Below are 15855 nucleotides of genomic sequence, written 5' to 3'. Positions count from 1 at the left end.
TAAGCGAGAAAGCTCAAATGAAAGTAGGAGTAAGAACCATTGTGTCCAACTTTATTCCCAGAATATTATACCCTAGGAATTACCAAACCAGCAACGGATAGACACACTGTAATGGGAAGAATTGTTCAGTGTCCTATATAGATAACAGGAGAAGCAATGTGGTGATTACAAATCACGAATATATTTGCAGAGGACCCAAGTTCACTTCCCAGGATATGCTTTGGGGAGTTCACATCAATTTGTAATTCCAGCTCCAGGGGGACTTCATACCTCAGGCATCCGTGGCCACCTGTATTTACATGCACATATTCCCCACCACACACACGTACCCATAATTAAAAGTAAAGTAAATCTTTAAGAATAATGAAGGCATGTATATGCAGGAGTGTATGTAAGATGTATAAATGAAGGCATGTACATGCAGGACTGAATGTAAGATGTATAAGTAAAGGCCTAATGCTTTGATAATGCTTAAGTATTTTCTAGCATGTTCTTTTCCTAGTGTCTCAGGGTTTCTATTGCCGTGAAGAGACACATGACCATGACAACTCTTATAAAGAAAAATATTTAATTGAGGATGGCTTACAGTGTCAGAGGTTTATTCCATTATCTTCATGGTAGGAAGCATGATAGCATGAAGGCAGACAAGGTGCTAGAGAAGTAGCTGGGAGGAATACATCCAGATCTGCAGGCAGCAGGAAGAGAAAGTGATACTGTGCCTGGCTTGAGCATCCAAAACCTTAAAACCCACCCCCAAGTGACATACTTCCTCCAATAAGGCCAGGCCTGTTCCAACAAGGCCACACTGTAGGTAAAAAGGGCCAGTGAAAGAGCACACTGGCCCTGAGATCAGAGCCAAGGAAATACACTCTGCCCCCAACCAACTCAGAATTTGAAATCCTACTAATTCCTGAGCATGAAAACCAACCAATTCCTGATCATGAAATCCAACCAATCTCTGAGCTTATCCCAAGCTCAGAACTTGAGAGCCTACCAATTCCCATCCTGAAAATCTTTACCCTGGAAAGCTTCAACCCTAAGAAACCCTATATAAATCCTGTTGTCCGGGGCTGCCTTTTCCCACCCTGACAGAGGCTACCACTCTCCTGGATTCCTTCCTCCAAGTAAATCTCTTAGAGTGAAGTTTGTTGTACCAACTTTCTTTCCCTGGAGTGAAGCAGAGGAGAAGTGGAATGGCTCTCACCCAGAAAGGAACAGAACTGCTACACTTCCTCCGGGAAACCTTCTCTTAGTGGAGCAGAGCTGTAACAACCTTCACCAGAGCAGAGCGGAGCTGTTAACACTTCTCCAAAGGGGAGCCAGGCAGAGCTGTAACAATCTCACTGGGGAAACCCTTCTCTGATGGATCAGAGTTGTTATAATTGCATTGGGGAAACCATTCCTGGAGCAAGGTTTGTAACACTTTGTTGGGGAAACCATCCCCTCCCCTCCGCTAGAACAGAGCTGTAACACCTGTTGGGATACCTTTCCCTTCAGAGCTATAGGTATTCCTTGGCTCCTGACTGCCAGGGTATCCTTCTATCAGAGCTGTAACACTTACACTCACCTCCTAATAATTCCACATTCTATGGACCTATGGGGTGGATTTTCACTCTAATCACCACACCTGGTGTCCTGTATAAGCCCCTTCCTTGGAACCTACTTTCTCAGTCCTTCCTGCCTAAGAGCTCTTCTACTGTCAAATGTAGATGATTTTGTCCCTGGAACTCTTCTTGGTAATCAGCTGGATGGTATTGACTTATGCAAGATTTGTCTAGTGGGCTGTGAATGCATGTGAAATACAAGGTACAATTCCTGCTTTCAAGAAATGGACACCTAACTGTAATTAATGGTTCAATACAAATTACAGATCAAGATTAAGAACACCGAGGCAAACATTCAGGGTGTGGTGAGACTCTGAGGGAGTGGAAGATGTGAAATGCTTTTTAACTGGGAAGTGATGTGGTCCTGTTGTTAGGGTTATGTAGTTTTTATTACTCAGTTTCAACAGGAAGTTCTTGGGAGCATGTAGGTATGAACTGCCTGCCACCCTTCTCTCTTTTCTCTTGACCCTCACACAAGCTTCCCGTGTGTTGGAAGTGGTGTATGTAGGACGGAGAGGCATCCCAGGATGGAAACGAGGAATGAGTGGGGCTCAGGAAGGACTTACTGGGTTGGCCTCAAGGCAATGCCATGTGCAAAATCAGCCCATTGAGAGTCAGAGCCATTAAACTCTTGTAACAATAAAACCTGTACAAATGAAGACTCCTGCTGTGTATTATTCGAATGCTAGCATATTCCAGCCTGGACAACTTTTAAATATGCTCTGAATATCAAAATATTAAGTGCTTATACCATGTGAACTTAACTTATGGGCACATTGGTTGTGTTTATTTCTATAAACTTTCACCTAACACAGATTTGTTTCGGGGAATCCAGATACCACCACTGCTGTGACATCCTAAAGCTGCTCCCTCAGTTTCCTCAAATAGTCCTACTCTGGATCATCTTAGAGGCAATTCTACCATAAGCAGCATCTCAGGGAGTCTTCGGTAACTGACAGCTTTATAAAAAAATCAAATGACTTTCCAACAAACTTGTGCATTAAAATAAGCCAGCAAACACCCATTTCATAGTCACCACAGACTGTCAATTCCTAAACTCCACAATCAATCCAGAATGGTAAATAAGACCAAGTTATTTCACACACAGCATCTTGAGTTAGGAACTTCACAAACTGTAGGGAAACAGCCTGAGAATCCTGTTCATTTCTCTGATGTTGTTGTTTTTCAGGGACATATGGTCTAGACTAGACATTCATTTTCTCTGTACACTCAGCAAAAAAATTCTTCACACAGTGGAAGGTGCTGTTTATTATATTTAATTAAACATCACCTTGGCTAAAGGTCTACAAACATTGTTTATAGTGCATGTGATTGAAGATTACAAGATATTTTATAAACACATAAACATGAAAATTTAAGAATTGTCCCCAATTTTCTATGTATTCCAGATAACAATGTTTATATTAGTGACCCATTGAAGCTTTAAATCCATCTGAATATCTGCTTTTGTGCTTGAACCCCAAACATTAGGCAACTGGGACGGACCACGGCTTACCACATTTAGAATCCACTTTTGGAACCTAGGGGAAAAAAAGAATACAGTTTAAAAACACCTAAAACAACTCATATAACTAATTGGTAGCTAAATTTCTTGTTTTTCAAAAAGACACTTATCCTATTTATTCATCACAAATTATTTGCATAACTTGTATAAGCATATATTTTCTCTTTCTCAACAGGAATCAAGTAATTTTGGATAAAAAAATCTAGTCCTCTGACATAATAAAGCAGAGACAAAAATGTACACAATACTGATTTTGCTGGAAAGAACTGATGGAGTGTTTTAAAATACAACCACAAACGCAGGGCGTCTGCATGGTCAAATAGTGGAAAGATGGCCTTCCTCCATAGTTAATCTTCTATCAGGTGGGTGACCTCAGTGATATGAGGTCTCATTAATCTAGGTTAGCTATAACCAGCCTGGAAGCAAGAGTTCATCATTGTGAGTGGAAGTAAATATTCATCCAAATTGAAGCAGAAAAGAAACGGAGAGACAGAGAATACGCCCTCGTCATGTCACGCTCACTGCCTTTGTGTGTGGTGATCCCTGAAAATGTCGACAGCCTCTTCAAAAAAGGCCTGCAAAATGAAGGACTCGATCATAGAATTCAGTGACTTGATTTTTTCCCCCAGAAAGATTTTTTTCAAGTTTAAAACTGGACTTTCTGTTTAGATGATTATTGCTAAAGGAAGCAGAAATAAAACTAAATTAGTACGAAGTAATCTTAACGTAAAAAAGTCACCTCTTCCGGTTTCAAAAAGATGTAATCTCTAAAAATAAGCACCTAGTGTCAAGTGGAAACAGAAAAGGGATTAGATATGTAAAGGAGAGAAAAGGATGACCACAAAGAGACATAGAACTTTTACCTAGTGAATGAAAAATGAAACAAAAAGTAAAGGAAACACATGACTGCTCCTCGGTGTGGTGGAGGAGAAGGTTTATTGCAGCTATGTAGGAGAGCACAGCCAGAGGCAGGGACATCTGGGAGAGTCCAGAGAGATGGACAAGCTGAGCTGGACCATGTGAAAGAGGGGGGTGGGGAAGGGAGAAAGGAGAGGGAACCAGGTGCAGCAGCCAGGTGGCCAAAGGTACAAAGGACAGGTAACCGAAAGGTCTGGGTTACATAGGAAGAGCCTCTGGTGGAAGGGCAGCCCAGCTCCTGGGCTGGAGAGTAGCAGGTAGGGACTGAGGGATGCTGGGAGAACCTGGCAGCCAGGTCCACTTTGATATGTTAAATAGCTACCTCAGCTGTTTGTCCCAGGTTTGAAACTTAACACCTAGATCATCACGTGTTTTCATAAACAGTCTTTTATCCAAGTAAAAGCAATTTTACAGATGGGTACACAGATCCCACTAAATTTAGTCAAGTCAAAATTGACCAGAGAAGTGAATTCATATTTTTTTTCACAAAATAGAATTTCCTTAAATACTTGTTGGTTCACAATGAATCAAAAGCATAAGCTGACACTGTTGCCGGATAATTAATCTAAAAGCCATTTTATTTCTTTAAATGTTTTCTTTATATGCCATGCAAAGGAGTAAGCCAGAGAACTGACCTCCACAGAGGCTGGGGTTGGTAGTCAACAGAGAGGTAGGTGAGAAGATGGAGGAGGCTGGATGGATAGAGATGACAGAGAGACAGGTAAAAGATGGGAATGAAAGATGATAGTGACCCCCCCCCTCTCTCTCTCTCTCTCTCTCTCTCTCTCTCTCTCACACACACACACACACACACACACACACACACACACACACACACACACACACACACGAAATGAAAGACTTAAAAATTAGCAAAGAAATATAGCCCAGAAACTGACCAAGGCTACTACTATGACTTAGTGCCTGGAATTTACCAGCCACCAGCAATTACTCCCTTACAAGGCCATAAGATAACTGGGTACCAAGAATTCCCAGATGGCCACCCTCCCCGAGGGGCTCATGAAAGAAACAGATTGCCCCACTGGCCAATGTGTCAATAATTAACAATTAAGGGTCCCTGTGAAACAGAGAGATAGCTACCATTAGTTAGCACATCCTGAGGTCTGCAGGTTTTACAACTGGTGGGGTCAGGAGGCCATCTGATTCCCAGGCCTCCCCTCAAGACAAAGGGCTTCCTAGGAACCCATGACTCTGGTCACGTATTCAATGGACAGAGAGTCGAGGTCCCTCCCTAAGCTTATGGTTTTTGTCTTTAAAAACGCCTGTGCCTTGGGGACGGGTCTGCTCTCTAGCCTGCATGCTGAGAGAGCCCGTTTGTACAAACGTCCACGTTTCATTAAAGCCTCTTGCTGTTTGCATCAAGTTTCCACCTCCTCCCTGGTGGTTGGGGTGGCCGCAGTCCTGGGGAAAGATTCTGGAGGCCTGAGCTTCCAGGGGTCTTACAGCAAGAGCAGAATTTTCTAGATGTGCTGCTGAAGGGAGAGGGACAACGGCAGCTTTTCGATATCTACTTCACACCACTTGTTCTTGATACCTTCAAGGTGAGGGGTTGAGTTCTGGTTTTGCAAATTCATGTTCTGCTGCTTTGGAAAGTGAGTGGGATGTAATCAGAAGGCTGCTTTTCAAGGCTGTAAAACACACAGATCTGTTACAGGGCCCAATCAGTATCTGGGGCTGAGTTAATTCTAGCAATGCATCCAGGCACCTGGGCTAGCATCTCCTGGGCCTCTCCTGATGCACCTCCTTGACTGCTCCTAGGTTCAGCCTTCCTTCCCTGTAAACCCACACTCTGAAAGCAGCACAGCCCTTTTGCAGTAGCGTGCACTGTCCTGGGAGGCTGGCTGCTGGTGATGCAGTCCTCAGCGAATGTCAGCAGGGTTTTGACTGTGCTGTTTCAAAGATAACGACACAGTTTCATTGTTGCGGTTGGAGAACACACATTTGCATCAGTGGACTCTACCTGCACAGAGCAGGCTGTACACAGACACACGTCGATGCAAAGCCAACCCTGCACCTGTTTGTTTTTGTGGTATGTTAAAACACAGATTCTTAGGAGACAAACCCAGGGTTGTCCTTCCAAACCCCCAATTTGCCACAGGTGGGTGAAAAGCCAAGTTACAAAAATCTGTGTGGAGGAAGGGTCTTAGAGTAGAACTCGTATGTCCCTCATGGGAGCTGAGTGTGCAGGTTGTCAAGTGGGAGCAGTTAGGACAAACCTGAGCCTTGCCTGTCAGGGGTGCTAGGGTTCACCAGTCTCAAAGTGCAGATTTACTGGCTGGAGGCAGAACTTGGGCACAAGAGCACCTGGATCAAAACCACTAGCTGCTTCAGCCAGGGCCCAGTTAGCTGCGGTCCACCAGGCTCACAGTGGCTTTCCAGGAGGGCAGTTTGAATTTCTGCACATCTTTTCTCTGAGCTCAACAAGATGTCTTTGAGGCTTACCCACCCATAATACTTTCCTTGTTTTCCTGTTCCCTCTTCTTCCTCTTCCTCTTCCTCTTCCTCTCCTCTCCTCTCCTCTCCTCTCCTCTCCTCTCCTCTCCTCTCCTCTCCTCCCCTCCCCTCCCCTCTCCTCTCCTCTCCTCTCCTCCTTCCTTTGATAAGGGTTTGTCATGTAGCCCAGGATGACCTGGATCTCATTATGTGGTTTAAGTTGGCCCCTGACTCATGGCCATCCCCTTGCCTCTGTCTCCTGAGTGTTGTGTACAACCATTTCTTGTGACTTTCCCTGTCCACAAAGGCCTCCAACCCTATCCTTGTTATAATAGTGACCGTGGAAGTGAGTATGGGACAGGAAAGAGCCAGGAGAGAGGTCCTTCCATTCCCACTCAACCCTGGGCACTGCTGGATTTGGGGGACATGGCAGCCGAGGCCTCTTAGCATCTGGGCACCTTCTTCCATGAGGAGTTACGGTGGTGTGGTTTTCAGGCCGGCAGTTTGTTCTGTTCAAAGTTGTGGTTAGCTGTTCTCATGTCCAGTGTGCACAGGGCCCAGGGACCTCTGTGTCAAAGCACTGAGAGTGCCATTTCCCATGCCTCCCTCAGGTCTGCCTGCAAATCTGGTGCCCCCATGAAGCCCACCTTTCTCACTTTCCTCTCCCCTTTTTCTTCTTGTTTCCATTTTCTTTCTTCTCTCTTTACAATTTCACTCACAGGTTAATTTTATCTACTTTCATGATTCTAATTACTCGTTTGCACTAATGACTCATAAATCTGTCTGGAATTCTGCCCTGTTGTCAATTCCACGTTAATTGATTGTTGGCAAAATCCTTTGGCTGGCTGACTACCTGGCTGCAACTCTAAAAGCAAATTTGCCATTCTCCTTTGAAGGATTTCTCTGATGCTTATTGCTGTGAGAGGCAGTACAGCCCTCCCACTCATCAGAGTACAACCCTGGACTTGCCTGGATCTTCAGCTGTCCGCACTCCATGGAGTGGCAGGCGTTGTGTGACTCCACCTTTCCTTCAAATGACACTAGTTTTTCCTGTTCAAGTCTTTGTCACCTCTTGACCATCACAGTAGCTCACAACTGTATTTTTTTTCTCAACCTAATTCATGTTATAGCATCTATCAGGTTACTTACTTGAGTATATCATTCCCAGGATCACAGTACCTTCAAGGGCCCACCTGCTCTTCGGATAGCACCAAATTACATTATCTGTGTTGGAGTTCAAATGTGTGTCCTAGTTTTCTCTGTAGATTTCCCTCTGTGCATGCTCCCCTCCAGGAGACCCACATTATCTGTCTACTAAGACATACCTAATGCTTTTCTCCCCTGGCCCTGCATCCTTTCTCTTTTGTCCACATGTGTAGATCTCAACCATTAGCTGAATGCACTGTGCCATGTCTGGTCTGGTACTTTCTTCTTGCATCACTTTCGTTTTAACCATATATCATCATTACATTCTAAGTTCCATGAGGTGGCAGTTTTGTCAATGCCTGGTCACAATTTTCAAGGTACTTAGAAGAATTTATTAAATAAAATGTGAATGTAACTCTCACTGTGCTCTGCTATTTCTTTTATCTTTACTCTTGGGGAGGAATGAGTCTTAATTTAAATATACATGCACACATCCAGTTATCTGGACACACACACACACACACACACACACACACACACATACACACACACACACCCCACAATCCAATTGTGATTGGCTTGGTGCACCTTTAGTTGAGACTAGTAAAACATCTTTCATATGCGTTTATGAACCTATTTTCATCACTTCAGGTTTGTACAGGTATGGTGGCATAGAGAATTTCAACTGACAACATATTGAGATAATGGGCCTGTGTTTATACAGCATCCTCGCCAAACCCACACACCTGTCCCTGCTTGCTACTGTGACTCAGTAAAAATCCTTCCTTTAATCAGTTCTCTGTTATGTCATTGAGGTTGAGAAAATCAGAGCACATAAGGCTTGAGACTAGAGCCTCTTTGGGGGCATAATAAGATTACCAATGTAATGGTCCTCATACCATTAGTTCAGTATGAGCCAGTACAGTGGTAACTGCTGTTAAATCCAAGTTCATTTTCTACTCATAGGGATACAGGTATGTGGGTGTTTTCTCTCTTTGAAAGACATAGTGAGTGGCTCAGCTGGGACCGGAACACAATCACTTGATTTCAAAGCCAGAGACCCCCAACCTTCTCTAGTTGGTCATTTTATAAAGTTCAATGACAAAGCAAGAGAAACCGAATATGCCCCCTGCTCTAATGGAGCCTGCCATCCAGTTGGGGATAAAGGACTACAGAACACCATAGATGAGTAAACAGCTCACAGTTTGTTGCATCGCCTGAGAGTGTAGTTTCCAGGGGTGGATGGTTTGTATAGTAATCACCTGTTTCCATGCCTGTCTCTTCTAGACTTTGGACTCTTGGGGGCATGAATGTGCATTATTTATTGTGGCTCTGTCAGCCTAGCACAGTGCCTTGCTTGCTGCATGTAGTGGGTACTCAAACTGCAGCTGTTGAGCTGAGCAGAATAGGTAAACAGGGGTAGGGGATGGTGTGGGAGTGGGGCTTTCCCAGAAGGCGAATGAAATGGCAGCAAGGCAGATGTGGACAGAGTCACTGGAAGGGATCAGGGAGGAAGAACATTTGAGGGATCCATAAAGTTTTAGGTCTTCTCTCCCCATTTTCTATTTCCCTCTCCTTGAATTTTGGACCTTGTGAAAGTTTTTTTTTTTTTTTCAACTAAAAGTTTGAGCTCCATCCTTGGCTCCCTGTACCACGCTTGCCAACATCTCTGTCTTGTGTTTTGCTCCTGCAGTCAAGATGAAAAAGGGATTGCACATGAAGGCAGCAGTAGTCCCATAGGAAGCTGCAAGTGGAAGCCACGCATATCTTAAAATTTCAAGTACTGGGCCAAGTGTGGTAGCACATGCCTTTAATCCCACTACTAGGGAGGCAGAGGCAGTTATCTCTTAAATTAAGGCCAGCTTGGTCTATACAGTGAGTTCTAGTATAGTCAGGGCCATGTGGAGAGACACATATCCTGTCTCAAAAAGACAAAAACAAAAACTTCTCCCAAACCCCAAAGGTTAAAAAAAAAAACCTAGTACTCATATTTACAAAAGTAAAGTTGCCTGCTATGGTTTTACATGTGGCTGTTACCCCAAAATTTTATGTGTTGGAAGCTTGGTCCCCAATGTAGGGGTGGGATATAGTGTTATGCCTTTGGGAGAGACTTGGTTAGAAGACCTTAGGTCATGGGAGGATAAATATGTAAAGTTCATTTTAGTTATAGTTAACCTCAACCCAATATACCAAGATATTACCATTTCCATCACAAAGTTACTCACCAAGCATTTTACTTTCCAGCAAACCATCTTTAAAATGTGGTGTGGATTTAGCATGCACAGTGCACTGCAGTTGAGTACTAGGCTAATTTCCAGGCCACACGTGGCTACAGCTACAGTAGCTGGCAGTGCCTGGCTTCAAAAGTGATACTGAACAGCCCTCCTCCTGCCTAAGTGGTGGAGGCACTGGATTGAGGCTGGAGATGGCTGTACTGTCGAAAGGGCAATAGTCTACTGCAGTTCTTTTGGGACCCAGGTGGGAAAGACCATTTTTTTTAACTCTTTAAAACCCACATTCCCTTCTATAAATATAAAAATCCATAACTTCCTACTTGAAAATTCCCAAAGCAACTTCTATTTTCCACTAGAAGACATCCTGCTTGTGGGGTTTGTGAATTTGCTTTTGAACTGACACTTGTCCTCTGTTCCTGCACTGAGAGTCATGGAAAGGGTTTCAGACATTCACAGACAAGATGGAAGGGGTCCCTACCAGGTCTGTAAACTGATCCTCACAGGCCATTCGTATCAGCTCCGCTGTGACAGGGCTATTCATGGCCCAAATTGGGGGCAAGCCTCTCTCCTTTCGAGCTGCAGCCACAGCATCGGCAATAGCGAAGAACACAGAAGAGCCCAGAAATATTCCAGCCTCACCGAGACCCTGGGGTGGGGAAGACAAAAATGAGAAGACTTTTAGAAGCCTGGCCTTGGACAGCTATCTCATGGACGGGACGCCAGGAGGACAGGCGCCAGGGGTGGGGTGGGGAGGGGTGGGGTGGTGTGGGGACTGACAGAGCTGGCCTGAGCTGACTCAGTGCTTCTGAAGGGAGAGCCTCCTTTTGGTGCTTTTGTCCTTCTAACAATGTTGCTGATAGGTGGATAGGCCCACTGACAGATTCTGGGCTGTTCTACTTAGCTATGTTGGGTGCCTGGGTAGTGCAGGAGTAGATAATACTTATTCCACAAGTCTGCAAAGGACTCAGCTTGTATGTTTTTGGTTGCTTCTCGTCTCTTCCAAACAATAGCCTACTTGGGATCACTCATTTCTCAAGATGATGAGCTTTCCAGCCACCCCAAGGATCCATTCCAGAACAGCCAGAACGCTGCTACAGCACCAGTTTCTATTTGTTTAGGAAGTTTGTTGGGACACAATGGAACTCCATTCTGGTGGAAGATAGGCCCAAGAGGTAATCCCAATGCTGGTTACACTTGCCAAATAATGAGAGCCTGGCTAAGGCCTGGCATGCCCATGCCCAAGGGGACCATGTGGTTGCAGCTGAAGTCACCCAATGTGCCAACTGGGCTTTTAAGGGATGAGGAAGGTATAGAAACACCTTGCTAGTCGCTGACACTCTTAGTAGGGCCAAGGATTTATCCCATGCCAAGGATTTATCTTTCTTAGTCTGAATTAAATCAACAACAGTGGTTCAAATGCTTTCCCAAGGTTCAGAGAGAACTACAATGAGACAAAGGTTTTTCAAGATATACCAGTAGACGATTATGTATCACATGGGGGATGGTGCCTGCCATTGAGAGTCTTGGAGTGCTGGGCAGTGGTGGTGCACAGCTTTAATCCCAGCACTCTGGGGGCAGAGGCAGGTAGATCTGAGTTTGAGGCCAGCCTGGTCTACAGGGTAAGTTCCAGGACAGCCTGGGCTATGTAGAGAAAAACCCAAACCAAACCAAACCAAACCAAAAAAAGAGTTTCGGAGTTAGAGGTCTCCTGGAATAAAACCCTCACCACCTTGGTGACATTACACTCAGATATCTTGTCCTGTTTGGAAACCATTGTCTCATGTGCTGCAGGGTAGTCTTCTGTCTGCCGTGACAGGGTGACTCTTGCACACACCTGTCAAGCCAGAGGGTATCTGAACTCTAAGGGATGTAGGCAGCCTTTCTCTGATGTGTCTGATATACTCTAGGAGCTAGAGAAACTCTGATGAGGGTTGTATGACTTGTTCTGATTGAGTGTATGTCCAAGCAGAAGAAAGACACCCGACGAAGTGAATGAACACAACAAATGAAAAGCTCTATGAGACAGGACAATTGTGGTCATCTGCATGATCTGAGAAGGCAGAGGTGGCTTTTCCTGAAGAAGTGACATTGACACTGATGTATGAGGTGAAAGGGTGCTTGCCAGGTGAGGAAGGAAGGATGAGTCCCAGGCAGAAGGGCAGTGTGTAAGGCTGTGCATGAACTAGGTGGGTTTGGACACCCATGTATCTGGTTAAATAGCAAGGCAAGCTGAAAAAAGCTATGTAGCTTAAGCATAGAAAGGATGGTATGAGAAGTCTTGAGAGAGATTGGTAATATGGACTATGCAGGGCTCTGAAGCCATGTTAAGAGCTGTGTCTTATTTTCAACTCAAAGGAAGCCACCAAAGGATTTTTTACTACGAATCACAGAACTTTCTTCCTAGTCTGGTACTCTGTGGTTAATCTGTTGCCTTAACAGATCAAATACACCTTAATTCGCATAATGTGTCAAAGAAAGACTTCAAGCAGTGACTAATGTGGGAAATTAGCTGGTAGAGAGGAACAGGGAAGATCCAAGGCCTTTGAGGACATTATTGGGTTGCTCATTGTTCCACATATACTGGTCCAGTCAGGTCTTCAGGCCTGTCCTCATCAATAGTTGGATCTCCTTGGCAGTAGAAGCCATCAGATTCTCATGCTATAACTCCTTGCCCTTGATGGGCCAGGGTGATGGAGACAGGCAAAAGGGGCCTTGTGGCTGTGGTTTTGTATAGTTATGACAGGTAATGATGTGAGTATGTTATGAGAAATGTGTCACTGAGCAATTTATCCTTCTTCAGCTGCACAAAAAGACAGCTACAAGGTCACCAAGCCCATACAGCCTGTCAGGTTTGTCTTTGTATAGGTGGTCCAACATTGGATCCAATGTTATCACATGGCAGATGGCAGTACCTGTCTCCTTCATTGTGCTGGTGAACCGTCCCACATGTGTTAGGCGACTTAAGTTATTATTTTAAAAAGTGGCATGTGGAGAGGAAGACACCATGAGACAGAACTTGGGTGGAGGGGTACTTTATTAGGGGAAAGTGAATGGGAAAAGGGGGGAGAGCAGAGGGATGGCAGGCCTCTGGGGATAGGAGTAACAGAAGAGAAGAGAGAGGCAGAGAGAGAGAGAGGCAGAGAGAGAGAGAGACAGAGACAGAGACAGAGACAGAGAGAAATATGGGAGGTGGGAAGGTCCCTTTGAAAAGGAAACATAGTGAATTGCACAGCTGGTACTCTTCGTGGCTGCAGCTGAGGGCATATCCCATCAGAACCCCAAAGGCAGGCCGGTACAGATGCCTGAATACTAACAACTTATGTCTTCCAGAAATTGGGAGAGTGAGTGCCCTGTACTCTGACTGCTCTGCACAGTCTTAAGTGGCTACAAGTGGTAGAATTGGTGTCAGGTGGAGGTCTTCTGGTTTAGACAACATGGTTTGGGCCCCCATACCTGTCCTGGAAGCTTCTAAAAAAGCATCTAGGTTGGGGGCAGAGAGATTGACATTATAATCAACTCAGAGTCTATTATATAGACTCTAAGTATACCAGGCTCTACAGTTAATTGGGCCCTAGGAAACTACTCAAATTCCCAGAGGTTGGCATGTGAGCTATACCCATCTCCTTAACTTATGAGGAGAAATTAAGACTATACACTGTGCTGGGCTGGTGACTTCCCACCATCAAATCTCAGGGGAAGCACTTGGTGACCAAAGGCTCCTCAAGAGGCTCAAGTTAGCCACAAACACATGTCTGACTGTCCATTATGGCCACCAGGAAAGTCTTGGATTGTATCTTTTGTGGTTTAGGCTAAGCTGTCACAGTCAGCTGTTTGCAAATATCTGATGAATAAATGAAAGAGTGAATACCTGTTAAGGATGAGCTCTTGCTTATTAGTGAAGACAACAACACAGGGTGGTTGCCTAATCTTCATTGTCAACCTAACTGGAATAGAATCACCTAGAAAGTTGGGGAGACACATCTTTGGATGTGTTTGTAAATACTTTTCCAGACAGGATTCACTCAGGGGTAGAGAGATATGATCTGAACTCGGGTTGCACCATCCCATGGGCCAGGGGCTCAGAGAAAATAAGACGGGATGAAGAAGAAAGCAAACAGAGAGTCACAACCCCTATTTCTCAGCTCCCTGGCTACCAGGAACCTCTCTTCCTACCAGGATGGAGTGGATCTTCTGAAGCCATGGTTCAAAACAAATCTTGCTTTTGTTAAGTCCTTTTTGCCAGGTATTATTGTCCCAGTCATGCACAAGTGACTAACATACCTAAGTGACATTAGCAACTAACATCATCCTTAGCTGACTTTGAACAGGCCACTGCTGAACTTTCGGCTTGTGAAGTGTCCTTAACCTTTCATGTCTACAAAGCCTGCACTTCCGTTGTCACATTTTAGATATGGAAACCAGGACTTGGGTAACTTATAAGGATGGAACTGGGTCACATTCCCAAACTTTGTAATGTTCTCTACTGCATTTAGTTTCAGTGTCTCCCACACAGTGGTCACATCTACTGGTTACCATTGTTGGAACATGTCTGCCTGAGTTCATGTGCTGACAACTCGTTCTCTATTCATTGTGAGGTAAGACATTTAGGATGGGCAGGAGTGGCTATGCTATGAAGGTGAGCTTGGCCTTCTTCTCTGTCTTAACACTCTGTATTGTCTGCCATGGTATAATGCAGCAAGAAGTCACCACCAGATGTGGCTTGTTAATTATGGACTTTGCTAGCTTTGAAGTTCCTTATAAGTTACCCAGTCTCAAGTATTCTGATGCAGCAACACGAAACACATCCTGCCATTTTGTATTGAGCAATATTACAGGTGTCTACCTCTCCTTATTATGTGGTGTCCCCTCGCTGCTTTATAGAAGGAATCCCCTTTCTCCTGGTTGGCATAAGGCAACTACATGACGTAGGTACACACACCTTGGATACAGTCCTACACTGATAATGACAATGTGATCAGTGACAGACAGGATATGCAACAGTGGTCCCACATGCTCATAAGGTAGCTCAAGATTTAGTGCCATCATGACAAGGTGACACCATTGCAACATCTGTGTTTATGAGGATGCTGATCTAGACAGAATACTGCTCTTCCAATTGCAAAAATGTACAACAGTACAAGTACACACAATACACGACAGTTGGTAATAAACAACTGTGCTTTGGTTTATGTCTGCCTTATTTTTGTTGCTATTTTAGAATACACTTATATTCACCTTAAAAAGCTGACTGTGAACCGGAATACTGTGTCATATTGGCAGCAGCTTCATGTAGCTTGTGTTTACTGTGTTTCTCAAGTGCAAAGAGGGGCCATGTTAAGTGACCGATGCATACCATTTAAGTTTATGTAATATATGCTATGATATTCATATTGAATCACCTAACACAAATTTCTTGGAACATACCCTCATTGTGAAGCAATGTGCAACTGTGCTGGACTATGGAGAAACGCCCAAGACATGTGCTGAAGCCAAGTCTATCCGCACATGTGAATGAAGTTATAGAAGCTACAGACTCTCAGAGGACAAATGCCCCTCAGGTCCAAACCGATGGCTAAAGGACAGTGTGACAATCCCAGCTCTTGGAGGAGGTTCTTCCCACTCTCCGTTGGTATAGCCCCAGTGGGGACAATGTAAGAGGGGAGGAGGGAGCTAGGAGACAATGATGGGTACTGTTCTATGTCAAGAAGTGTCTTCTAACCTACACTCATCTTGGTTGAAAATCAACACCTGACAGGTAGAGTATATCGAGAAGTTTGAAACATTATATGGCCTTCTCCCCTGGCTTGAAACTGCACAAGGTGACAGTCTCTCAAGTTTGGCAACCATCTGGATTATTCCAGGGTTACAAAAGACTAGCACCATCCAGGAGGGCCATGTACCACCACTGATCTCCTTCTCAGGTTACGAAGAGGTGCATCCTCCTCAGAAGAGGAAAGTACTGGGGTCACAGGCC

General features: G+C 44.5%; 1 protein-coding gene across 1 annotated transcript in view; it reads right to left on the bottom strand.

Moving 5' to 3' along the window:
- Positions 1–3091: 3091 nt before the first annotated feature.
- LOC100760504 (aldehyde oxidase 3) overlaps positions 3092–15855 on the bottom strand; it is an 85607-nt gene continuing 72843 nt past the window's right edge. Inside the window, exons 34-35 of the mRNA XM_027396933.2 lie at positions 10360–10527; positions 3092–3145 (exon numbers count right to left, since the gene is read on the bottom strand). Of these exons, the coding sequence (XP_027252734.2) occupies positions 3092–3145; positions 10360–10527 (222 nt within the window). The remainder of the gene's footprint in view (positions 3146–10359; positions 10528–15855) is intronic.

The sequence above is a fragment of the Cricetulus griseus genome, chromosome 2 (genome assembly GCF_003668045.3).
Source record: "Cricetulus griseus strain 17A/GY chromosome 2, alternate assembly CriGri-PICRH-1.0, whole genome shotgun sequence".
Classification (NCBI taxonomy): Eukaryota; Metazoa; Chordata; class Mammalia; order Rodentia; family Cricetidae; genus Cricetulus; species Cricetulus griseus.
Note: the sequence above shows the minus strand (reverse complement) of the source record. Positions and strands in the feature narration are given on the sequence as shown.